The sequence below is a fragment of the Colletotrichum siamense genome (genome assembly GCF_013390195.1).
Source record: "Colletotrichum siamense strain Cg363 chromosome Unknown KSG_Cg363_contig08, whole genome shotgun sequence".
Lineage (NCBI taxonomy): Eukaryota > Fungi > Ascomycota > Sordariomycetes > Glomerellales > Glomerellaceae > Colletotrichum > Colletotrichum siamense.
This window is the reverse complement of record NW_023501021.1, coordinates 1886507-1911613: the sequence shown is the minus strand read 5'-3', so window position 1 is coordinate 1911613 and position 25107 is coordinate 1886507. Positions and strand designations below refer to the sequence as shown.

The 25107-nt window shown below is 53.0% G+C and overlaps 5 protein-coding genes across 5 annotated transcripts; 1 reads left to right on the top strand and 4 right to left on the bottom strand.

Annotated features, from left to right (window-relative positions):
* Positions 1-866: 866 nt before the first annotated feature.
* On the bottom strand, positions 867-1673 carry CGCS363_v012111 (3-beta-hydroxycholanate 3-dehydrogenase (NAD(+)) 2; the record flags this gene model as incomplete). The annotated part of the gene is made up of 1 exon (XM_036643960.1): positions 867-1673. The coding sequence occupies one exon, from the start codon at positions 1671-1673 to the stop codon at positions 867-869; it is 807 nt and encodes a 268-aa protein (XP_036490893.1).
* Positions 1674-7759: 6086 nt separating this feature from the next.
* Positions 7760-9815, bottom strand: CGCS363_v012110 (uncharacterized protein; the record flags this gene model as incomplete). Its single annotated transcript, XM_036643959.1, has 2 exons — positions 7760-9722; positions 9772-9815. The coding sequence occupies 2 exons, from the start codon at positions 9813-9815 to the stop codon at positions 7760-7762; spliced, it is 2007 nt and encodes a 668-aa protein (XP_036491134.1).
* Positions 9816-11488: 1673 nt separating this feature from the next.
* On the top strand, positions 11489-12319 carry CGCS363_v012109 (uncharacterized protein; the record flags this gene model as incomplete). The annotated part of the gene is made up of 1 exon (XM_036643958.1): positions 11489-12319. The coding sequence occupies one exon, from the start codon at positions 11489-11491 to the stop codon at positions 12317-12319; it is 831 nt and encodes a 276-aa protein (XP_036490325.1).
* A 5753-nt stretch (positions 12320-18072) lies between these two features.
* On the bottom strand, positions 18073-19929 carry CGCS363_v012108 (Secreted protein; the record flags this gene model as incomplete). The annotated part of the gene is made up of 1 exon (XM_036643957.1): positions 18073-19929. One exon carries the CDS (start codon positions 19927-19929, stop codon positions 18073-18075), a length of 1857 nt encoding a protein of 618 aa, XP_036490324.1.
* Positions 19930-20802: 873 nt separating this feature from the next.
* Positions 20803-24036, bottom strand: chk1-1 (Serine/threonine-protein kinase chk1; the record flags this gene model as incomplete). The annotated part of the gene is made up of 6 exons (XM_036643956.1): positions 20803-20902; positions 20952-21466; positions 22506-22801; positions 22854-23023; positions 23073-23404; positions 23461-24036. The coding sequence occupies 6 exons, from the start codon at positions 24034-24036 to the stop codon at positions 20803-20805; spliced, it is 1989 nt and encodes a 662-aa protein (XP_036490333.1).
* Positions 24037-25107: the final 1071 nt, after the last annotated feature.

Below are 25107 nucleotides of genomic sequence, written 5' to 3'. Positions count from 1 at the left end.
TTTCCTGGCGCGAATCCCGCACAGCTTATTAGAAATCGGCTTTTGGCCGTCACTACTAGAGGCTTCCTCAAGGTTCAGAATGACAACAAATAACGCCCTTGTACTGAATGCTGATGGAAAGAAATGAACCAGCCTTCTTCGCGAGTGAACCAGCTTCACACAAGCATGGGTGATGAGCCAGAGCTGGGTGGAGTGAAGTCCTGGCCCCACTCACGCTTCTTAGTGGTCAAAATTGGAGTATCCTCCATCGAAGATCGTGGCGGACATAGCTCAGTTGGGAGAGCGTCAGACTGAAGTTAACTTCAATCACTTAATCTGAAGGTCGTGTGTTCAATCCACACTGGCCGCATCTTCGCTATCTTTTGCCATTTTTGACATCTATTCATTCAATCGATCCGTTTGTGTGGTGCGCACACCTTTTTTATGGTCTTGCTCAATTGCGCTTGTTCTAGAATGAGGTGAGACTCCTGAGTAATAAGAGTGAGTTTGAGATGGCTGTTGCACCTTGATGGCCAGGAAAAGCCCTGATGGGGGACGAGCCTGTCTGTCCCCCATCAGCGTAGAATCTCAAATCAGTGGCCATTTCATCACTTGACAGCCAATCCAAGGCATCCTTCATCCTTGGTAATCAAAAGTGAAGCAAGCGATAGCTCGCTTGCGTGCGTTTGGATCATCGTGCCAAGACACTCGACCTGAGCTTACATTGTCAGAGCATTGGTGCGATGACTGATGACTGGTATCAAAACTCATAATATTCATGACCTTTTATCAAGTAATCGATGCGCCGATTTTTGAACTTCTCTCGACATTGTGCCGTGTACGCCCCTTGCCCCATGCCCCGTTTTCCCCCAAAACAACACCGTCCTTTACGCGTACGGCCAGTTCTTGTTGAACGTGATACAGCTACCGTTGGCCGACGACGCAATATCCTTGTCAGTCAAGAAGATGCAGTACTTGGCCACAGCAGCGGGGTCCAGGCCCGTCTCGCCGCGCTTGTACTCGGGCTGCGCGGCGACGGTCTTCATCATGCCCTCCTGGTTGACGCCCGTCGCGAAGGCGTCCATGATGTTGGTCGTGTCCATGCCGCCGAGCAGCAGGGCGATGGAGTAGATGCCCTTGTCGCCGTAGAAGCCGGCGGTGTTCTTGGTGACGGCGATGAGGCCGTGCTTGGAAGCGGTGTAGGCGACGCCGGAGCACAGGCCACGGAAGCTGGCGTTCGAGCCGATGTTGATGATGAGGCCCGGGGGCCCGCCGGACGCGGAGGTGGCGCCCTGGGCGAGGAACTGGTTGACGGCAGCCTTTGTGGTGAGGAAGGGCCCCGTGAGGTTGACGGCGAGGACGGAGTCCCAGGTGTCCTTTGCGCACTCGCCGGCGGGGTCGAACTTGTCCATGACGCCGGCGTTGTTGACGAGGACGTCGAGGCGGCCGAAGCGGTCGACGGCGCCCTGGACGAGGGCGGCGACCGAGGCTTCGGAGGTGACGTCGACGGCGATGGCGTGCAGGCGGCCGGCGTAGGTGTCGCGGTACTCGGCGGCGACGGCGTCGATGCGGGACTGGTTGATGTCGGAGATGACGACGTTGGCGCCGGCGGCGAGGTAGGCTTCGGCGATGGACTTGCCGAGGCCGCCTCCGGAGCCGGTCACGATGACGGTGGTGCCGGTGTGAGTGGGCATGGTGGATTGTGCGTGTGTATGTATGTGTATGTGTGTGTAGTTGGCTTAAGGTTGAGAGTTTCGGGCTTTGAAAGGAGAGAGCGGGAGAGTCTTGGCTAGCGCGAATGAGTGAGTGAGGTTCACGGTGAGGTCATGCGAGAGGAAAGTCATGAAGGCTCTGGAATCTCTTAAGTAAGGCCGGTGGACCTGTTCGATGGCACGAGGGGCAAACGCAGTCGAGGAGGGGCTAAAAAAGTTGCGGGGCGGCGTCGTTGCGGGGAATGATGGCACTCTCGATTGGTGGCGCTGTTGACGTGCTTCGTGGGTTATCGTCCTGAACCTGTTTAGGTGGAATCGTATTCGGGTTTGACGATGTTTTAGGGGTGAATCTTTCTCTTTCCTTTCTTTACCTAGCATACAGGCTGGGCCTCGGTGCGGTTAACTCCCGATCGGTGGCCGGCATGAGCCGTTTTGTTGGATGGGGTTTACTTGACGCTGCGCCCTAGCATCCCGAGCTCGGCGCGGGAACAGCTTAGTTTCGCTGTGGTTGGCTCGTTGGTGTCTAAGTCGACGGATTAGGTATTTTCAAGGTGCTGACTGCAGATTTTCCGTCGGGAAACCAAGTAGCATGCTGTCTACAAGACCATACTGAATGTATCTATTGCAGGATTGATGATGAATCCCTCAATGCCGAATACGCGTGTGGGCCACGCAAGAGGTGTATTATTCCTCAATCTTCATCCCACCCGAAGCCGTCACCGCTCATGTGAGCCGCCGCAGGGCACCCGCGCGCGCGCGATGTGGCCAAGCGCTGCATTTCCCGGGGTAAAGTTTCGGGTGATCTTCTCGATGCCCCTGGCTATCGCTGCAGTCTCCCGGTCAAGAAGACACGAATACGGCGGGGGCATCCCTGGCTGCATCGGGTTCGGTTTCGTATCTGCGGGCGGAACCTCACACTTGTCAGGCCTTTTGACGTGTTGGCAGAGCGGCAAGCGGGATGAACGCAACCACCATCGACTCTGCACGCAATTCTGTGTTGGTGTCGGCGGGTTCTGTCTCGTGGTTTCTTGGTTTGCCTGGCAGGTTGTATGTGTGTAGCGTAAGGTTTGGCAGGTGATCAGACTGGATGTCTGAAGTCGGCAACTTCTCCCGATTGACTTACTGGATGTGTACTCGTTTGCGACACTTTTACTTGAAAATCTGGGATTTGGCAACTTGATAACGATGTCTTTTTTCCGAGGCATGATATTGAAGTGCATGTGAATATGTCTGGATTTTTGATCGCCACAAAGGTTCTCAAGGCTACGCTGTGAGAGTTTCCGATCGAGGAAAATAACAATCTAAGGCTGGTTTTCTCCAATCATAATTTCTTCCATTTGCACATGTGAGCTCTTCTTACGTCAACCATTCAATATTCTGGCTCACTTCTGAACATGAACGCTTGAGAGATTTGGCTTACAAGAAGACTCGAGTCCCCAGTAGTAAGTCCCAGACCAAAAAACATCTAACTCTTGAACATTGATTCTCGATCTTCTATAGAAAGTCCTAGGCCACAAACCGTAGGAGATAGGGCCATCTTGTTTTACTGATCGTAGAACCTTGACGGAAATAGTGACTTCGAGCGTTTGGCACTTGGCTTTGTTGAAAATTACACAAGTTCATTGTCCACAGGCTATTAATGACACAAAGCCAGCGAGGGGTATACGAAGGACAACAGATCCTAATTTTCCTTTTAGATGCGGGCTCAAGTTTTTGGATGATAATCACTCTTGATCACATACACAAAGGACTCAAAGTCGTATTTACAAGCGCAAAGTCTATTCCAAGAACTCCCAACAAACGAACCAATGATTGTTTTCTCTCGAGACTCCAGACTGTCAAGGTCTATACCAGCTAGGCATGCCGAATCTAAGTCCATCACTGAGAAATCTTTGGACGTACTCGCCAACGACATGATAGAGCGGATCCTCCTCCAGGGGCCCAACGGCGGGTGTCGAGCCACTTGCACGACCTGCATGAGTTGTGGGCACGGCATTCTGAAGCTCAGGGGTTAGCGGTACTTCATAAAAGGGGCCTTGTGAACGGGTGAGCGTTAGATTAGTTTGGTGGCCAGTTCGTGAGGCCTGCTGCTGCTGCTGCTGTTGCTGCCGTTGGGGCTGATGGCATGGCATGTCGAGGCCCCGTGTAATGGTCAAGGTTGCAACCCAACATTCGTGGCACTCCTGCCCAGGCGAGTATTGGAATTCGTACCGGCGGCCGGCGGGGCAATAGTCGAACAAGCGAGGGGGTACTCTGCGAAAGCTCCGGTCGAAACTTTCCTTCGCCGCACATTTGTAGGTCTCGGGAAGATGGCGCTGTCTGTCGTCAACTACGCGGCACTTTGGGCAAAAGTGCCACTGGACGAGGAGTTTACACATGGCTGTGGGTGAGTTCGATGGACTTGGTTGATGTAAGTTATGTGTATGGTGGGTGGGACAGTTGTAGAATTCGTTGACGAGGTACGCAGCATTGCAGAATAGCGAAAATTTATATGCCGAGGGCGTGGAAACAATGAGTGTCATTGTGATCGAAACAGTAACCTGTAGACAGCAGTTGTTCACAGTGTCCAGTCAGAACAACGAGCGCTGATTCAGTATCATCGGGAGAAACCAAGCAGCCCAGACTGGCTTCGTCACAACTGCAACTGAGTCAAAGAACGCCCTCAATGCCAAACAATCACGTTTACACAAGACCTTGGTAGTCATTCATCATCAATTAGGGTTACTTCTATTAGGTGGAAAACAAAACAACATGCAACACTGAGAGAATCTTCTCAAAGTGGGAATTCTTTTCCTTGGGGTCCCAATCTTTTGAGATTTCAACATCCCACCTAGCGGGAAGCGACGTCGATGCTAGCCTACTGACCACACTGTCCCTCGATGATGGCAGTGGTGCCGTTGACGGTGCATTGTCCGTCAGCTTCACAGGAACCGGCTCCGGATCCGTCCGTGCAAGCCAGGCCCTCGTTGTCGGCGGCGGCAGCGGCATCGGTGGCTTGGTCGTTACCTCCGTTGTTGTTGTTGTTGTTGTTTCCGTTGTTGGCGTTGTTGTTGTTGCCGTTGTTCGCATTGTTGTTATTGTTGTTGTTGTTGTTGTTGTTTCCATTGTTGGCGTTGTTGTTGCCTCCGTTGGCATTAGCATTGTTGCCGTTTCCACCGTTGTTTCCTGCATTGGCGTTGTTGCCATTGTTGCCGTTGTTTCCGCCATTGGCATTGGCATTGCCTCCGTTGTTACCGCCGTTGGCATTGGCATTTCCTCCGTTGTTGCCGCCGCCGCCGGCTGCGTTGGCTCCGCCGTTGCCGCCTCGGCCTCGGCCACCACCGCCAGCACCAGCGGCTCCTGCGCCGCCGGCACCGGCAGCTCCAGCACCACCAGCGCCGCCGGCACCTCCAGCTCCGGCAGCACCAGCTCCGCCGGCTCCACCACGGCCACCTCCACCACCTCCACGACCGCCAAAGCCGCCGGCACCTCCAACGGCACCACCGCCACCGCCACCACGGCCGCCGCCGCCGAATTGAGGAGTAGGAGCTGTTAAACCAAAATCGTTAGTGAAAACGCCCTTCAAATCAGATCATGAGACTCTCAAAGGCTTACCCGTCAACGCATTGCCGGTGAGAAGGGCAAGAGCCAGAACAGTGAGAGTAGTGTAACGCATTTTGACTGCTGGAAACGAACTAGTGAAAGTTGCCCAGGGAAAAGATTGAAGATGAAGAGCACGAAAAAAATGATCGTCAACGACCTTGTAATCTTGGAAAGGAATAAAAGATGGGCGTGCACAGCACTGGAAAGAATGGTTAGACACACAAGGGAAGAGGAGGACTGGATGAAGCGGATGAGGAGGATGGGAGATCAACTGCCCATCTTACGGCGGATCATCTTAGGTCTTTTATGTGCTGTGTGCTCTTGGGACCACCACTTGCCGAAGACGGGGGAATAGGAAAATGAGGAGGGTCACTTCTCGCTTGACCTTGCCATCTGGATCCCACCCCAAACCATCTCGGCCGATGTTCAAGGTGTGACGGTAGGGTCGCCAAGATGCCAGTTCTCGGCGGACGAAAACTGGGAGAGGAACGGTCTTGGTGGCTACATCACAGCCGCCCAACTTGCAACATTGGAAGTTTAGATGGCATGTCGTCCCAAACAGAGCATTGACGTCTGACGGGATGGAGACCCAGAGCCAAGAGCCCCAGTATGGGATGACTTTCAGTCGCAGGGACGAACAATCGAATTATGTAAAAGGTAAACAAAAAAGCCCAAGGCCATCTGGTGTGTCTGGCTCACAAGCGGCGGGCGGCTCCTGCAGACTGCAGTCCACCCACCCCCGTTCCCGGGGCCGTCACTAAGCTTCAATTCATGGCTAAAATTTTAATTGGAGCTTCCATCTCACGCAAGCCTGGTTCCTGCAGCGATGGCTGTTTTGGATTGTTCCTTGGCTCGCGGCCCGGAGAATTTGATCTGCGGAAGACGGGGGGTGCTGAAGCACGGAAAGGGAAGGGGATGATGGGAACTGGGCGGGTGCTGTGACGGTGTCACGGTGGCCGGGGGCGGGCCCGGGGAGGTGGTTTAAGGTGATTGAGCCGGCGGCCCCCCCTTTCCCCGCAATTTCTTCTTTTATTTCTTGGGTGCTTGTTTCGACGGGTTAGAGATGTGACGGCTGAGCCTGGCGGATTGCGTGGTCGATCTACACGTAATGTGGGCTGGTGAGAGTGCACAGTGACACCGGGGGTGGGCGTCCGACTTCGGTAAATTCTTGGCTCGTGTTAGGGACTTCGGGGGGAGGTGATGTTGTTTGCTGGAGCCAAGATGGCAGTTGCTGCAGGTTGGGTCCGGGAAGGGGGAGTTCTCAAACATCTGGAACCTGTTGGCGATGGCCGTTTGGTGCGATGACGGGTTGTGGGGAGGGCTTTAATCGAGAGGTCGGGCGCTTGCGCTCGCGTCTTGAGATGATGGTGTGAAGTATCTCGGCACGTCCAAAGTTGGCGTGACATACAAAAAGCAAGAGGGAGAACTGACTATGCGTCTAGGTCAATCAAAAGAGTATACTTTCACGCTCTTTTTAGGTACTCTCAGCGACAGGTTCGCAGATGCATGTCAACGTCTTGACTGCGCAAGAAAACAGTTGATTGATGTCAGCGGCAGATGCCCTTGGCAACGCATCAACTTTTGACGATCCTCCTTGTGGAACCTATCCAACAATAGCAACAAAAACGATGGACGAGCGATCAAACTGCAAAAAATTGGGCACAATTGGCGATCTTGTATGCCAACTGTTTCTGGTTTTTCCCCGGAGGAAATCCAAGGAAGGTCGTCGGTCGTCAGTCAGATGAAGCGACCCAAAAGGTCAGTAGCGGTCGCGGAAAAAGCAAAAAGGAAGATGCGGCCAGTGTGGATTGAACACACGACCTTCAGATTAAGTGATTGAAGTTGACTTCAGTCTGACGCTCTCCCAACTGAGCTATGTCCGCCGATCTTCGGAGGTCGACAGCGAAAAGACGGCCCATATCGTGGGCCGGGTCAGGAGGGTGCGAGCCCTGGCGGTTGACTCGTTGTGGGCCCGGGACATGTCCGCCGATGCCTCACCGAGCCGGCCATGTCCGGGTTACTTCCAAGCTTGACCTGAGGAAGGCGCTGTGACATGTCTCCTGCTTTCGAAGCCGTTTTTAACCACCCGGGGCAGGAAGGAGCGTGGTGGATGGATTGACGAATCAAAAAATTGAGGAAAGTGTGACTTTGCGATCCAATGTCGAAGAAAGAGCAAACGACACCTGCCAGCGCAGGACCCGGACTGTCCAAAACCAGAATCCAATGATGATACTATTCATTCGAATAATTATGAACCATACACGAGGCAGTCGTGCTTTTCTGTTCTGTTCACCTCCTTCCAAACTCAAAGAAATCAGGTATGAATGTTTTGCGCCTTCCCAATCGCCATGTTCATGTACCTCCCAAGGTATGCCCAGTCGTCCTCGCCCAGTATGTTCATGTCAAATATCTCCCCAATCTTCATGAATCCGGACATCTAATGTTTTTCTCTCCAGATCAAAGTCCTTCCCGACCGAACCACCCGCCTAAATAAACCCAATTCGGAACTCGTCTGCAATTCCCGTCGGCGCCCTCAGCCCAAAGTCCGGCCTTCTGTGGTCTCCATAATCTGGCCGTCTCTGATCGCCCATCTCAGGCCTTCTTTGGTCCCATCTCGGTTCCCGGGAGGAGTGACCCGCTGGAACACTTGATTCCGGGCTCATTTGTCCCTCCGATCTCTCAGTTGGCGTGTACGGTCTCCTCCCAGAACTGGTCCCGAATGTCGGGCTTGCCAAGGGACTCGGCAGTGGCCAGTTTGCATCACCTGAAGGCTCAGCTACCAAGTTGCTCGGCGTTGGTGGTTGTTGCACTGCTTGCATTGGAGGAGAGACCATGGCGAAACTTCCATGCTGTACGTCCCGATCGCCCCATCCTGCTTGCCTGAACTGAGGGTTTGATGCCTTGCGTTCCAGTTCGACAGGAGGCGGAGGTTGTCGTCGGTTTGCTGGAGTGATACCGTAATTGCGCTCCCCCTCTCCAGGCGCCACCCGTTTTGAAGCTAGTGGAGGCCCGATATAACCCTGCGATTGGCCGTTTCGATCGTTCTTGGTTGCAGGAGTCTCTGGGCTGGCCATCTCTTGAGGATCCGAATCCTGTCTCCCCCGGCGCTCCAACGTCCGTCCACGGGCATCAGAGTTCGTTCTCATCCTCGGTTCAAAGTTTGGATTCTCTCTTGCATCCGAGCCCATTCGTTCTCTGGCCTTAACCCACTCGTCGGGAGGCCTAGCCGGGCTTCTCAACGGTCCCTCGAACGGAACCTGGCGAGGTCTCGGAGGCGGGGCACCAGGGCTTGGCAAACCTGGACTTCTTGCTGCCTGAATTCTAAGCGGAAGAAGAGGCAGACTCTTCAGCTCCGGTGGTGAAGGTCGAAGCGCGCTTCTCGGCGGTGGGCCCGTCGGTACGGAGTCGTTTGACTGCTTGGCACCAAAGTTGAGACTGGTCGGGTCTTCATCAATGTCCATCGAAAAACTCTGCCGTCTTGGTGAGTGGTACGTCAGTGTGTCCCGTTTTGCGGCGACGTTCTGAATGATGGGCCTAGGATATCGGCGTTCCTCTTCACTGGTGCGCTCGGCCGATGCTGTTGGAGAAGGCAAAGAAGTCGGTCCAGGCCTATAAGCGTCACGGGTGGTGTTGACAGCGGCAATCTTTGGCTTGAAATCGGTCTTGATAGGGGGTAGGGACCCATTGACCGACTGCGGAGGAGATGGGTACGCTTTGGCTGGCGACAGGGGCGCTGGTGTCAGTTCATCATGCTTCGGTATGTCTCCAGGGTTCAAGTTGAACTCGAATTGGCCCAGAGGACTTCGGGGTGCATTTGAGACACTCGGCGCTGCGCTCGGCGCGAGACTCGGTGCGAGACTGGGCGCGAAACCGGGAGATCGGGGGCCACCTGCGGAGCCCGCCGGGCTGAGCGCACCGTCACGAGCATAATGTACGTCGAGAGGGTGGACCCAGCCGGCCTTGCGGCCAGGCGAGTTCGGGGTTCCTGGCTCACTGGTGATGATGGGTGGGGTTGGCATGATTTTCAGGTTCGTTACTGAACCGTTCTTCCAGCCCTTGTTCAGGTTGCTCTCAGATCCCATGGGACGGACAACACCCTTGCCACCCGGGGCACTGAGATCGACCAACGAAGATGAACCTCCATTCAAGTACGGTGCATTTGGATGACGGAAATCGGCGGCGAAGTTCTTGTTCGACATGGCTGTCCCAGGACGCGAGCCATACAGCGATGAGCCCCCGGCAGCCATTTGTGCATTGGGGGGCATGAAATTGTCAGGCATGTTGGCGAAACTTCTATTCGACATTGCTGTTCCAGGGCGGGAACCATTGATCATAACGGGACGTTTGAGGTCAGTTCCGAAAAACTGACCCTCGCCGAGCATGTTCTGATCAATCCTCTTCCGCTGCTGCTGCTGCTGGGGCCTCGGCTCCGGAGCTTTCTCAACCTTCCTGCAAAGAATTAGCCGTCGGCACCGCAACGAGATGATTAGAAGCGCACTTTTTCTTATCCGCACCAAATTTCATCCCCAAGAACGACACCATGGTTGCGGTAATTTGTCTCGAGAATCTGCGAACGTCAGCCGAATTACTCGACAAAGAGGGGTCCAGAGGGGCATACTGCACAAAAGTGAGGGTACAAAATCAAAATGAGAACTATGCACTGAATGGGTCCTGATCCCGGAATCGGACAGCCTGACCCAAGACTATTTTTTCAAAGATAATCCAGCCAGACAAAATGGGGGGAGGATCAGTTCAAAGTCGCTCGAGGAATGAGTGGATGGAGCAGTCAATAGCTCCGATGACGAGCAGCAAGAGCGTGAAATGCGACCGAGCAAAAGAGTGTCGTGGAAAGAAAAAGAGCGGTCGTGGTTATTGCATATGGGCCATGTCGTGTCTTCCCGGGTGACAAGTCTGTTTTGCAAAGTGTGGAGGATGCGTTGGGTGATGGACAAGGGCGACGATCCTTATTCGCGACCCCAAGACAGTTGATCCGTTGCAGGTTCAGGGGGTAAAGAGTATATCTTTCCCAAAGTGGGAGCCCGGGAAAAGACGAATTGGCCGGATCAATGGACAGGGCAGAGCTCTGGTGGGGTGTTTTTGGGTCAGCCAAAGTCGAGCGAGGGCGGACGAGAGAGTTGGGCTTGTGTGAATGGAAAAGAAACGAGTGGTGAGTCCTTGCTTGCGATGTCTGTCTGGCGTAAAGAGTGGTGAGACCGAATATTGATCCCTTCAGAAACAGGTACAAAAGAGAGGACGGCAAGGAGTCGAGGACAAGAAAGACAACGGAAACATTGTCGCCAAGTCTTTTTCTGGCGAGGAGGACGGGAAACAAAAGGCAATGGAAACAAGCCCGTGACGGGGACCATGATCCGGAGCAGGCCGAGCTACACTCCGTTGCGTTGACAGCGTCCGCCCCCCTTTTTTTTCCCCGCTTATGCAAAAACATGAAAAAAAGCCAATTTTACGCTGTGACGCGCATTTCTCTGCATCGCACGCAAAACGCGTCAAAGTCATCACCAACACCTCAATTGCCGTCAATCACTATAGTCCCAGTAGTATTCAAACGTATAACTACACGATAGAGACATAAGGTGTGTATTTCATGCTTCCGTAGCAGTCAATCTACCCATCGAGGCATTGCCAACCCAGCTAGTCACCTCATCCCCATACCATTCGACCAACAAAAGGTCTATTTTCGTCATGAGAGATCAAGATGACATTTGCTGAGGAACAGAAGAAGAGACCTGCTGTATGACTTTATATATCTACTCAGCATACGGTTTGTATGGCTCTGAGTAATATATAAGCATACCAAGGGGCTTGATACGGTTCTTCAGAGCAAATGCTTTGGCAGTCAACAGGATTAATGACTCTCCTGATAGCTCAGCTTGTTCACGATATTGAGCAAGAGTCTACTGCTGTATAGATTGTGCCCTGTTACTTACAGTTTGCCGCTGGTCAGTACATGTCCGTGGTTTATTATATCAGATACATCGAGAAAGACGCCGGGCGACGACGACGATACAATGGCGCCCAGAATATCGAATCTACAGCTATCGACGATCGCGATGATACTGCCATTCGAAGACCAAAAGACCCACGAGCTGGCAAGTATCGTTGGCTGTACCGAACGAACGATTCGACGACATAGATCACGACGTAATATCACTGGCGAAGTGCAGAGATATAAGAGGTGCCGCCAGAGTCGACAAAAGATGGAAATATGGCATCGTACAGAGCTTCTTGAACTACTGCAGTACCGCAGCGATCTATCTCTTGAAGAGATGCAAGATTTCCTATTTGAAGCCTTCGAGATCCAGATCAGTCGTTCTGCAATCAGTCGACAGTTAAACTCAGCTGGCTGGACGAACAAGAAGTCCAAGATTATTGCTGCTCAGCGAAGTGACGAACTACGATACGAGTACTTGTACCGTATACGACGATATCGCCCCGACCAGCTGGTATTCGTCGACGAATCCGGCGTCAATAAGGATACTGGGATACGGAGGACTGGATGGGCGCCGAAAGGGCTTGCTGCGTTTCGAACTGCAGAGATTGATCGGTTTCAGAACTCTCGCGTACAGATCCTGCCAGCCCTCACGTTGAGCGGTATCCTACACTTGACTACGTATTATGGTACGACTGACGGCGATGGGTTCTTTCGTTGGCTACAGGAGTGCCTTATCCCGAAATGTGGGCGTTTTCCAGAGCCAAACTCTGTCATCGTTATGGATAACCTCTCCTGCCATCGTATACCTGAAATCGAGGGTTTATGCCGGGTATCAGGTGTCCATCTCGAGTTTCTGCCTCCGTATTCACCAGACTTCAACCCCATCGAAGAGTACTTCGGCGATCTAAAGCGATACATCAGGAAGACGTATTCGAAGTGGAACAACGATGAGAATGACACTCGGGATTTCATGGAATATCTACGTGACTGCGCTATGGAGATTGGGTATCGTCTACCCCAGATCGAGGGCCATTTCCGCCATTCGTTCGTCAACTTTGATGGGACAGAGCATATATTTGACGATATCGAACTATAAAAGGGAGGATTTGCTGCCAATATTGAACATCAGCAAGCAATCCAAATTTTCATCGTGCGTTCGCGCGCAATAGATCTTAATCGTGTCGTCATATGATGGTCAATCATCAAATCCATGATTGTAGCCAACAAGATTGCCAAAAGGTTAGCCACAAGCGCACCAGAACACAAAAAATATACCGTCGTCCATTGTTTTCGTCGGTAGCTACGTATACATATCAATTTTGCCTGTATAACGGCTGAAACGCGTTGTTGATGCTTGTGACGATGATTTGTGATGATGACACGTCATCACGATCAGAGACTTCAACCATAGTCAGAGACTTCAACTGCCCCTAACCAGTATCGGGATGGACCGAAGTGTATTGTTTGCAGATCCAAAATAACAGTAATTCTATTGCTTTTATACGTATAGAGCGGCAGTGTTGAATCTACGGCTATGGGTAGACTTTTCCGTGGTTGAACACGTCATGCAAAAAAATCGCGCATACAGTCAAACTTCACACCACTCTTGCTGTATCACTCTTCTTCGTTATCCTCCTCCGAGTAATACGTCTCTGTTGACGACGTATCACTCGAGATTTCAATCTGATTGTCCTCATCGCCTTGCTCGATTTCGTCTTGTTCGATCTGTAACTGCGTGGGCAGCATCTGCGACGCTGACAGCAGTGGTGACGAAACGAAACCAAAGAGTTCCGAAACGCCTACAAAGTTAGCCATATTCGACAGTAAACAGCTCTATATACACTCACCACGTCGACCAACTTCAACTGGCGTACCACGGATCTCTTGCTCGATGGATTGACGTGGCACTAGGGCGTCGATATGTCGGGATGACCCCAACTCGCCTGAAACTAGCGCCGCAGAGTTTTCAACTGGCGCCGCCGCCGTCCCTCCTGGCAATCCAGCGTATATTCTTGTATAAACATCTCCTTCTGACTCTCGATGGTTTGAATGAAGTTCAGAGTGAGATACCACGTCGGAGAGGGCGTCAGACTGCCCTCCGTAGTAGGCGCTGTTGTCTATGAAGGATTTGATCGAGTTCCTGACATCTTCGGTAAGATCTTGAGTAAAACCCTGTTCAGTAAACCAAATATCTGGTAACTTGCGAATTGCCCGCAAGCTACTGTCTACTGATCGCAGTTTCTGTAGCTTCTTTCTGAACCCTTCGTCGACGTTATATCGCTTGCCGCGGACGGATATAAACCACTTGATGAAGCTGGCCACTTGATCTAGAGCTTTTCGAGGCGAATCCGGTACCACTGGCGAGGACGAACGAATCGGGAGTGCGATACTTGGTTGACGAGTGCTTGGAAGGTTCAATGGCGGAAGAGTTGGCAACGAATACTGTGAGATGTTCGCATATGGCCAATATGCCGGCGGCGGCGGCGCCGGCGGCGGCAGCTGTACGTATGGGTTAGGATATTGAAGATGACGATCTGGCGCCCCCGCGTTGCCGTATATATTGACGATGGCGTTGCTGTTGGCGTTGGTTAGGCCAGATCTTGACCCTGATGATGGAAGTGCGGCATTTTCAGCCTTCTCTTCCGTCATCACTGTCGTCTCCTGGTTATCATCAACCTCCACGATATTCTTACTTCTCTTGCCCTGGCGTTTCTGATCCTCTATAAACTGGTCGTGAAGAATCTCACCAAGCAGTTCTTTAGGTGGTTCCATATTGTCAACGCCAGCCTGTCCAGTCATAATAGCCTTCGCCCACTTCTCTATATGGTGAGATTTGATCTTGTAGTGCTTCTGGCCTAGTATATAGCACCAGTTGAACTTCTCGTCGCCCGAACTATTCTTACATCTCTGGTACTCTGGGCAGATGTGCGTACGGAGAAGTTGTCTGTGCATACCCTCCTTCCGACGCTCGACGTTTGCAGGATCGTTAGCCTCACGATCGATCGCCTCTTGCATGCCGGCTGAAACGCCTGCTCGGCCACCTTTTCGAGGCGTTCGTACGCCAGTCACTATACCACCAGAGATTGGTACGGCGCTGTATTGCCACTTGACGGTGAGGTGGACTTCACCCCTCTCTTCAGCTTGTTCAAGAGAGGGGACAATATCAACCCATGGAATACTTGGCCAAGTGACCCCTCCAGTAGACGGATAGACCCGAGTGAAGATTGGTGTTGGTTTAGATGCGTTGGTGGGCTTCCTCCAAGCAACGACAACAGCGATATTGGCCTTCTTCACAATATACGAGTGAGCCACTTCTGCCTCAAGTTGGGCGCCGCTGTCTGCCTCCCAGTCTCTACTATTCGCATCTAATACAGGAGCAATACTGAATCTGTTATACGCGATGCTCTCGATGGTTAGATCGAGAACAGGTAAACCGTTACCCTTGAGCGCTGGGCCACGGGTAACCTGGATTTGTAGCAGAGTTGGTTCCTCGTTACCCATATCGTCCTCCTCTTCAAATACATCGTGGAACGACATAAACGTATCATCAGCGCTATGGCGAGGGGCCGTAGGCGTATCGTCCGCAAATCGAGTGGTTTGACGAGGGGTTGGGTTAACTGGGGTCGAGTCTGGTCGAAACGGTGGCATCGACGAAGGCAGAGTACTTCGGAGCCGGATCGTATGCGGCGGATCCTTCTTTCGCTTCCTCTGCGTTGTCGTTGCTTTTTGGCGAGAGGACGCTTTTGGAGCTCTTCGTGATGACGGAGGGGCTATAAGTACACGCTTTCTTCGCGATGTAGACTCAGCCGCCACCAAATCATTAGTCTCGGGTCCAGCCTCGGCGACGATAACCTCCTCGGCGGCCTCCTCGGCGGCCTCTTCGGCGGCGGCAGCCCGGCGAGCCCTCTCGGCGGGCGTAACGATCCTGATCGACGGCGAGGCAGAGCGTTGAGGAGGATCTCTGGCGGCGTCCTGTGCCAGTTGTTGTATACGTCGTTGTTTCCGCGTACCGTTGGCGATGGGTGACGGACGATGCCCAGAAGGGTCATCATCCGCCTGCCGAGCCGCGCGGCGGCGTTTAGGAGGCATCACGATGCCCTCAGATAATGAGATTCAATAGAAATAGATCAATTGAAGCCATCAGAATAGGTCAATTGCCGTACTACGAATATCTACGTGGCGTTGGGCAAATTTTCATGTATATACAGGGATTATGCGTGCGTAATTTCGGCAAAAAGGGGGGGCGGACGCTGTCAACGCAACGGAGTGTATTGCGACGTCGTCGCGGTCGATAGAGAGGGTGGACCACGACCGTGTGCTCTGTGGAGATGACGAACAGGCCTCTTCCTAAGCACATTTTACCTCTTTGGGCTGGCGGTTTAATGAAACGGCAGCCCGGTGAGTGCGCGACAACACGACACCGTCGAAAGGTCCCTCGCCGCCCCGACTGACGGCCGTACTAGCAACTGTGCGTTGCAATTTCAACCCTTTGCCCCTTTTGACGTAGGTTCGCTTCCTTTGAACAGGGTCTCCACGCGTGCACGTCAATACACTTTGGGAGGGGGGAGGGCGGCCGGCCGAATGGGAAGAAACGAGTCCTTCAGGCACCGCTGCCCTGCACCTGCAAGGAGACTGCAGACAGGGCTCAGGCACACCTGGCACTAAGCCGGCGCGAGTTGTGACGAAGTCCGAATAGGCTGCAAAGGGAGCCAACAGGACGTCGAGAAACCAGCAAGACCCCTGGAAAACCAAGAGCTGCAAAGCGGCCAAAGCCTTACCTACAATGCAATTGACCCCGGAAGAAGGGTCGAAAACGACCTCGTGACGACGACCGATAAAGCGACACAGCAACTGATAAGTGCATCCCCGGAAAATACCACCTGAATGGGACACCAGGATCAAGGGTGTCTGCAACAGCACACCCGCGAACTCATCTCTTTTGAGTTTCCCGCAGTGATAGAACTCTTGTCGCTAGTCAGTCGCATCGAATGTTGACTCCATCGTGTTCGTCGTCGTGTCTGCTTGTTGCTGCGAGCTTCGGCCAACTGAAAGGTACATTACTCACCTGCCTTACGCTCCCATCCACCGCTTACACTGGGGACCAGCTAGTGCAAGCTTGGAGAACAAGCAAGGGGCATTTAGCCAGGCTTATCAAAAAAGGAAACAAGACGCCAAATGGACAACACGCGATGAACGGGGTACGTACTGCAAGCTGATTGGAAATAGGGGTTTTCCCTGGACTTGTGCCGTCTTTTTAGCCTTTGGAAGCTGAAGCTTGCTGGGCCAGGCAGTTCATCCGAGCATTGATGGGACCTTGAAACTCCTAGGTTGGACGACGGCAATGGGGTTGACGGAAACCCAAAGGACCCAGGACCCGACAATTCGACAATGCACCCCGATCATTCCATGTCGATACGGGAATGCCATGACCGCTGACATCAGAATACCAGGTGCAGGTGGATCAGACGACGTCAAAACGTGTCCGAACTTCGATTGAGATCTTCAGGCACAGCCAACACAGCGAAACATTGTATCCTGTTTTTTGGGTTTCCACTGTCCGACCCTCTTGTTTTCGGGAGTCGTGCAACATGTGGTCTCGCCCTAAACAAAAACCTCCGCCGGATCTTCCACTCGTTCTTCCGCGTCTAGGTTCTTCCCAGGGCGAGTCTCGAGTCAGCTTGATGATGTTCAATGAGGGCGCCGTTCCCTTTCCACCCCACCACCACATAGTCGATAATCCAGCAAGGGCAAATAACCTCAAACAAACTATCTCGTCCCTATCTACTTGAACCGAGGAGAGGGAAATGGGGGCGGGACGGCGGCCGATGCAAACACCAGAGAAATAGGAGGAGGCGCATTCTCGCCCCTTCTTTGGATCGTTGGGATGCGCTGGTCTGTAAAGAAATTCGCAGTTGGCTGCAGAGAGCCACGAGCTGTGCCGTGCCTGGCTAAGAGGTAACCCCTTCAGCTGACAGCTTGTCAATAGCGTCGCCGCCTCGATTCCGCGCCAAAGCCGAGCCGCGCCCACGACTACTGCACCCGCCCGGGCGTTTCCATTTTAACTCGTGAAAAACGAGACTTGACTTTCATGCGAAAGATTTTCCCTCTATCCCTCCCCTTGCTCTCTCTCATCAACTTCTTGATCGATCATTTTACCTTATCTGCTCCCGATCTGATCTTGGCATGGCTGGGCTTGTCCTTCGGCCTCTGCCGTGCGCCACGAGGCAAATGCATGCGTGTAGCGAGTGTTAGGATGGAAGGGAAAAGGGGAGGGGGGCAAGCCGCCGCAGACAACGAACACGAAGGTAATGCCAGCTCGCCTCGGCCGTTTTCTGCTTGCCAGGCACGGGCGTAGTCCGCTCGCAGGAACGATACGAAGAATGGGCTCCTTCAGGTGAGCGAGTGACACTGACAGGCACAGGTAAGAGGGCAAAGGGATGGATGAGCACATTTGCCGACCAAGCGGAAAGGGCACCGCGATCGTCGGCTTGGCACAGCTTGAAGTCGCGATGTGAAGATGGATGGTGCTATGTCATTTGCAGTCTGCTGCGTTCTCGTGCATCTTATGTCACCAGACGAAAAGTCCCCAAACCGTCCCAATTTCCCGTCCCATTCGTGTCCGATATTCCCTTAAGCCAATGTCTGTCTGATCTAGATGAAGTGTGTTATGCGTGTAATATCGCCCGATTAAACAAAAGAAGAAACAACGGGCCCCAGACTGATCCATGAACTCCTCCCACCATTCATATACCCGAGGCTAAATAATCAATCTAATAAGATGGCGATCTGGGCCGGCATCTAGAGAAGTCTTGCTCTACTGCTCAATCTCGCTGTTACGCTCTCTCTATTTCAGCAGTCGCCCTTCCAATTCTCCTTGATCCACTCGCCCATCTTGTAGGTGAGCGTCTCGTCGGAGTACGTCAGCACGTCCTTGTCGCTGTAGTCACCTCCGCTGAACTTGAGGGCGACAATTACCCACTGCAGGATGAAGTCGATGAAGACGAGGTCGACCTTTTCCGGCTCGCCCTCCTTGGGGAAGTCGATGGCGGTCTGGATGCAGTTGGGGACGGGGAAGGACGGGATCGGGGTGTGCTCCGTGTCGTCGCCGTCGGTGCCGAGGTCGTCCTTCGTGGTGTATCCGCTGACGAGGTCGGGCTTGGACTTTTCGTCGTCGGCAAGGGGGTGCTGCTCGGAACGCAGCTCGAGGCGGCGGGGCTCCTGGTCGGCGTCGGCCTTCTTCATGGCGTTGAGGATGTCGCCTGTAGGGTACATCATCTCGGGGATGTTCATGAAGCGCGCGTCCTGCGTGTCGGCCTCGAAGATCTTGCCGGCCTGGTTGAGCAGATCGAGGACGCGCTTGGCGACGCCGTAGGGGACGTCGGGGATGTACTTGAAGCCGCTAGTGAAGGGGGAAACGATGAAGGTGCTGTCCTTGGTGAAGGCGCCCTTGAAGATGTCGAAGCGGATGCCGCCCGTGTTGACGATGGCGAGGCGGGGCACGTCCTTGCGGTCCTTGTTGTGGATGACGGCGGGCAGGACCTCCTTCTCGAGCCAGGTGTAGATGCTGTCGTCGCTCGGGTACTCGACGCGGTTCATCCACAGGTCCTTGGGCGCGCAGCCGTACTTGTAGTCGAGGTCAAGCGCCTTGCGGGCCTTTGTGATCATGGCGCTGACGTTGCGGCCGTGGTCGGTGGGGAAGGTCGTCTCGTTGAGGCCGGTGTGGTGGTGCAGGCCGTACAGGTTGTTGTCAATGTACTTTCGCGTGAAGGAGACGGCCTCGGCGGAGACCTCGTCGGACTTCTTGGACCTCTTCTTGATGTTGTCGACGGACATCCACCCGATGGTCTCAAAGTAGCGGCCGCTCGCCATGGCGAAGGCGTCCTTGTCGAAGCTGAGGGCGTCGCGGACGTGGGCGTGGCCGCCGAAGATGGCAATCGGCACGCTCCAGTTCTCCTTGCGCAGGGCGGTGTAGATCTTCTTGAGCTCGGGCATGCGCAAGCCGACGTGACCGATGACGACGAAGAGGTCGGGCTTCTCCTCGCCGATGAGCTTCGTGAACCACTCCTCCTTGAGGGTGTCCTCGACGGGCTGGACGACGGTGTTGTTCGCGTTGCCGGTGAAGTCGAAGAGGAAGCCGAGAGCGATGACGTCGAGGCCTTGGTTCTTGGTCTTGAAGCGGCGGAAGCGCTGGGCCTGGGGCACGCGCTCGCCGGTCTTGGGGTCGATGTAGTCGAGGTTGGAGGCGATGTAGTTTTCTTTGTAGTTGGGGACGGTGATGTCGTGCTCGCGTTGGGCGGCGTCGGCCATGTAGAGCTCGTGGTTGCCGGTGCAGATGAGGTCGACGGTCTGCTCGCGGAAGACGTCGTAGGTGAAGAGGCCCTTGGGGGCGGAGGCGTCGTAGAGGCCGTTGCCCTCGACGCGGTCGCCGGTGTCGACGACGAGGAGGTCGGCGCCGCGCTCGTCGGCCTTGCGGCGCATGTGGGCGGCGAAGGAGACGTAGTCGCCCCAGTCGGCGGAGTACTGCGGCTCGAGGAGGTGGCCGCCGTGCCAGCCGTGGGTGTCGGTCGTGTGGAGGAAGTTGAGCTGGCCCCAGGTCAGGTCGCGCATCGGGGCGGCGACGGCGGGGGCGGCGCCGGGTTGGGCGGCTGATGCGAGGGCCGCGGAGAGGAGGAGGGAGAGCATCGTCGGTGGTTGATTTCGGGCCATGATGGGTGGTTTGCGTTTGTTGATGGAGAGTGGGGAGAGGGGAGGAGGATTGGGAGGAGGAGGGAGAAGCTAAGGTAGCTGTCGAACAGCTGGCTGATAGTCGCCGGTCTCGCTGGGAATGCTACCGTTTGGGGACGAGTCACGGTCACGGGTGCCTGAGATAGCAACGGGCGGGAGCTGCTGTGAGCTGCCCCGGAAACCCGCTACGTCAGCGATGATCCCTCAAGGTTGCTGTTAAGAGAATACCATGTCGATATGAGGATGTCTGAGGGGACAATGGGTTTCGGCTAACAGAAACAAAGTGAAACTGAGATGGCGCAGAGGTGTTGTGGGCCACGTTAGGCGGAACGATCCCCGGACCTGCATGAGCTTGGGCCAGCTGGCAGCAGGGACCTGTCGCCGTGTGGGGACCGGTGTCCTCGTGGCCATTCAGGCCGATGCGGTTGCTCAGCTAGGTTCTTATCGGGCCCTGTTTGAGCTTCTCCTAGAAAAGAACGCTTGTTTTCGTGTTGCATTCACGGCTGCGTTGTATTTTCCATGGAGAGTTGTTCCTGATTTTATGGACTTGAAGGCTTTAATGAGATTGTGACGAGGTCAGTGACGACGACAGAGACAACAACGGGTAACAATGGAAAAGGCAGTAGACATAGGACAGAGACGAAGATAGCAACACCAACGGCGATAATGACAGAGACGACCGAGATGGTTGTGTAAATACAACGATACTTAAAGGGCAAGCTGACTCCCCTAATAATCTTTTCTCAAAATTCTATCTATCTAACCGTTCTTTGGGTATCTAAATTTGTCTTGTCATAGCTCATAAATCTGTAAACACTACTTCCCCACATCGTAATGCATCGCTGTTCTGTACATCTAATCTGAGTCTGATGGCGATTCATCTGCCTCTGGTGATAAAGATCCTAGTAGAATCTTTCTCACATCTTTCTTGGAGCTTCGGGTGTCAACGATATCTCTAATGAGACTGTTAGCTGCATTCATCTAACGAAGGGGAGATGAAATACCTTTCAAGTCCTAGATCTGCTCTCAGGTCGTTGTCCAGGTACTTCAATCGCGCCCTCCCATGTTCATCGGCCTCGATAGGTGGGTCTCTGAAAAAGCTGATGAACTGAACCATGGCCCAGTTGGACTGCTTGTTATTGTCGACAATGTGCTTTACGAGCCGTACAATAGGCTTTTCAACGTTGCAGATACTTTTCGGGGTACGGATGTCCCAATGGCCATTCGTCAACACGTAGATACTGACTGGCTGCTCCTCCTCGATGACTCTCGAAGCTACCTGGTCAAGAATCGTGTGCATTTCGCAACGATGATTGGTAAAAGATTGCCTTTGCACCGCAAGCTGGAGGTCTGTACCATTTTTCTCCCTAATAGGGTTGCCCTCAGATGCAAAGAACAATTCAAATTCCTTATCAGGATCGACATGCCCCCTTTTCAGCAACTTGGTCAAGACCCGACAAGTGCGAGCCACTTGCTCTCGGTGAATAGCCATAGACTTTGAATCGTCAATGACGAATATCTGGAAAGGAAGATGTGTTAGCTTCAGGCGAAATTAGGCTCAGTCACAGTCAATTATTTACCTGGTTTCTTCCATTGTTTCCTTTGAGCCTCTTCAAAGTTTTCTGCAATGCGGGAAATGCCTTCAGAGGATCTTCAGTCTCGGAATTGAATCTGAGAAGTTTGCGGCCGAAGTGATGAGTACTTCTGCCACCCGGCTCAAAACAGGTCTGCCAAATTTGATCAATGGTGATCGGTGGCTCCGAGCTAGTTTTCCGTTGCGATCTCTCACCGCTTCCGGATCCCACCGTTATTCCAGCGAGAGATGGTCTGGCATGCTGAAGTGCGCTGGGTTGCTGGAATACGTGGGACGACGATTCCCCATTCGACAGGTGTTGAGGGGACATAGTACTCCCAACATTAGTCGCAGGTCTCGAATTCAGCGTCGAAACAGGAGATAAAATTTGTGGAGACTGACGTCCCGGTTCTTGGGCTGTGGTCTTTTTCCAATTACTTCCAGTCCGGATGGGCAGTGAAGTCCTGTTTGTCCCGAAGCGTGATGATGATGTTTCGTCAAAAAATGGACATTCCTGTTGTGACGGAAGGGAATAAGAAACAGGAAGCTTTCCTTTACAGCCGGGGCCAGACGAAATGTTCTGAGGTCCAAATCGGGGATCACTGCGGCTGCCGATATGGAGCGCATCGACAGGACGCGTGTATTCATGTGTTGAGACATTCAGAGGGCTCATGGATGGTTCCATGAGATCTGGAGAGGCAGTGAGGAAAGTTGCGATGGATGATTTGTTCGTCTGCATCGAAGAAACTCGGGAACTGCGTGCGATTGGCGTTGGGGATTGATATGTATCTCTCGGTCCAATCGGTGTCGTTTGGGATCGAGTTGCAAGCGATAGAGGGGACAGTGGCCATCCTTGTTGTCGTTTAGACATGTAGTTCCGTGGGCTCGAGTCCGACTCCAAGGTTGGAATAATAGCCGTGAAATTCTCGAGTAATTCAGCAGCAGTCTTCCGTCTGTCCGGGTCAGCGGCGAGCATTGACTTCACGATGAGCTGGCTCAAAGCTTCTGCCTTGCCACCAGTGAGATCGACAGCCCGCTCGTGCCATCTCTCGACGACGGTCAAAAGCCCATCGCCGTCATGGAAGGCTCCCTCGTGATAGCCGCCCTTCAATCTGATCTCACGTGTAGCTTCAACACGCTCTGCTTGGTAAGCCTCTCGGCCTCGCTCTCCCCAGAGAGCCCATATCAGAGCCTCACTGAGGATTCCACCAAGTGAATAGACGTCACTCTTGTGCCGGATAGTTTTGGTGCCTCCATCATCTCGAAAGGCCTCCGGGGCGCCTGTTTCCTTGTGAGTTTGGGCTAGTAGTTCATTCGTTTGCCGTGAACATACTATACATTCCGTTGCCAAAGTGATCTGTGGCAAATCTGTCAATGCCTTCGTTCTTCACCTTGCGTATGTGCGCCAAACCCATATCTGCGAACTTGAATGGCACAGAGTAATCATCATCCGACGGCTCTCCACATATTAAGATGTTTTGCGGGCGGATATCTTGATGCGTTCTTCTCTAGTATCAGCCAGGATTCCTGCACGAACAAACAGAATACTCACCCTTTCAAGTGCCACGTATCTCTTGACTGGTCGCCATACCGCGTCAGGTCGTCAATGGCTACCAAACCCTCGAGAAGTCCGAAGAAGTTCTGCCAAAACTGCTTTCGGTGCCAGTCTGTGCTTGGGGGCTTTCGCTTTCTGAAGTAAGAAAGCAGGTCACCCCCAGGTGCATACTCCAGAACTATTGTCCGTCTATCGAGACATTGAAAAGACCCATGATACCTCACAATGTGATTGAAGGAGTCTTCTTTCAGTTGAGTATACATGGCCCATTCGTTGTCATATAGCTTTTGGATTTCTGGACCAGACTTAAGGTACTCCTTGAAAACGACCTTGACACATATTTCAGTTTCTTTCATCTCCGTCAGACGTTACGATCTCAACTTACAGGGGCTGTGAGTAGGGTAGAGTGAGGGTGGAATTCCACTTTGTAGAGGACAGCTGCATCGATCTCCTCTTTCGCTTCAGGATTGATTTTTATTTTCCCCGCAGGTGAAATAGGGATAATCATTCTAGGCGACAAGTTCTTCTTGCTTGGCTTTGGATTTGTTCCAATGCTGAAGTGTAGTGGACAGAACTTCCACTGGGCTTTGAGAAAATCCTCGAATGCCTCTTTGTGACGCGACTCACGATATGACTCTGGTATCGAATGCAGTGGGAGGCTTGTGTCCTTGATGTCTTCTTGGGTGAAAAGTTCTAGGTGTTCGGCCCCAGATGTCAACACTAAAATCGAGAACACTACAATGTAGTGGTTCATAATGTCCACGGCGCTGTGCAGTATCAATTTGTTCCGGTCGTGACAAAAGATGGCGGTGATTTTCTCCAACGTCCAAAAGTCGGTAAGCGCAAGTTGAGGGACAAACTCGCGCACATCGCCATAATAGTCAATGCCGTAGCATCCATGTTCTTCAACAAAGTTGGCGACATGGTCTCGCAGTTCAGTGATGAGGTGATTATCGGACATTTTCTTGGGCTTGTCAGGTCGCTCGATTAATTCCGAGGTTTACTGCAGGCCCAAACGAGAGCAAGATGTCGTGCCATTCAAGTGAGTGAAATCCACGCCAGACAAGAATGAAGAAGAGGAAATACAGCTAGCGACGAACTTCATGTGAAAATGAAGCAAAGTTGTTGTGGGCAATGGTGGCTATAAGCGTAGCGATCGTCCACAATCTGCAAACTGCCAGGTCGTGCCAATGACAGCACCCAGAGAGCAGCCAGAAACATGCCAACGGTGGGCTTAGGCAACCCGCGAAGGATTGAGGGCACCAGGCATCACCTGCAGGGAGTTCGCGGGGAGCCCATCCACTTTGCGAACTGGATGCCGGGCAGGCTGCCTTGCGGCGACTGAGCCTGAAAACCTGCAGCCCTACAGCTGACCTATGGGCCTAAAACCATACCTCCCATTGCCTTTCCTTCATTCAACGAGCACTTCACACCAGACAAGGATGTTCTGATGGTGTGTAGACGTGCGCCTCGATTGGTCTCTTGCATGCATTCGAGTGAGGGCTGAATTTTCAGGCCATGTGTTCACCGAAAGATGCCCACTAAGAGTAAGGTGAAAAGGTGACCTCCGAGTTCATCTGGCACCAGCCGGTCAAAGTACGTCACAGTCAACGGACGAGGCAGACAGACGCCCGGGCTAGGCTCTCACCCGTGTAATCGCAAGAACATTCTATGGAATTGTACATATACCGCCATTATTATTCCACTTCCAAAATAAAGAACATACTCCCGAACGCCACCATGAGACACCAAGCCACTCATCTTACAGTCTTTTAACGTTCTCTTCTCCCAAAATTCCAACACGCTGATCTTTCTCGGCCTGAGCCTGTTTCTTCGCCTTCCATTTCAAACACACGAACACCACTAACCAAGTCCCCATCGTAATGGCTGTCAATGGCCCACAAACAAGACCAAAGAGTCTGAAGCTCTCCCGTTGAAAACTGAAAGCACCGGTATCTTCGTCCTGTGCCAACACTCCGCTTTGAAAGAAAGTCTGAGAGCGTCAGAAGTTCATAGCAAGCCGCAAAGGTGA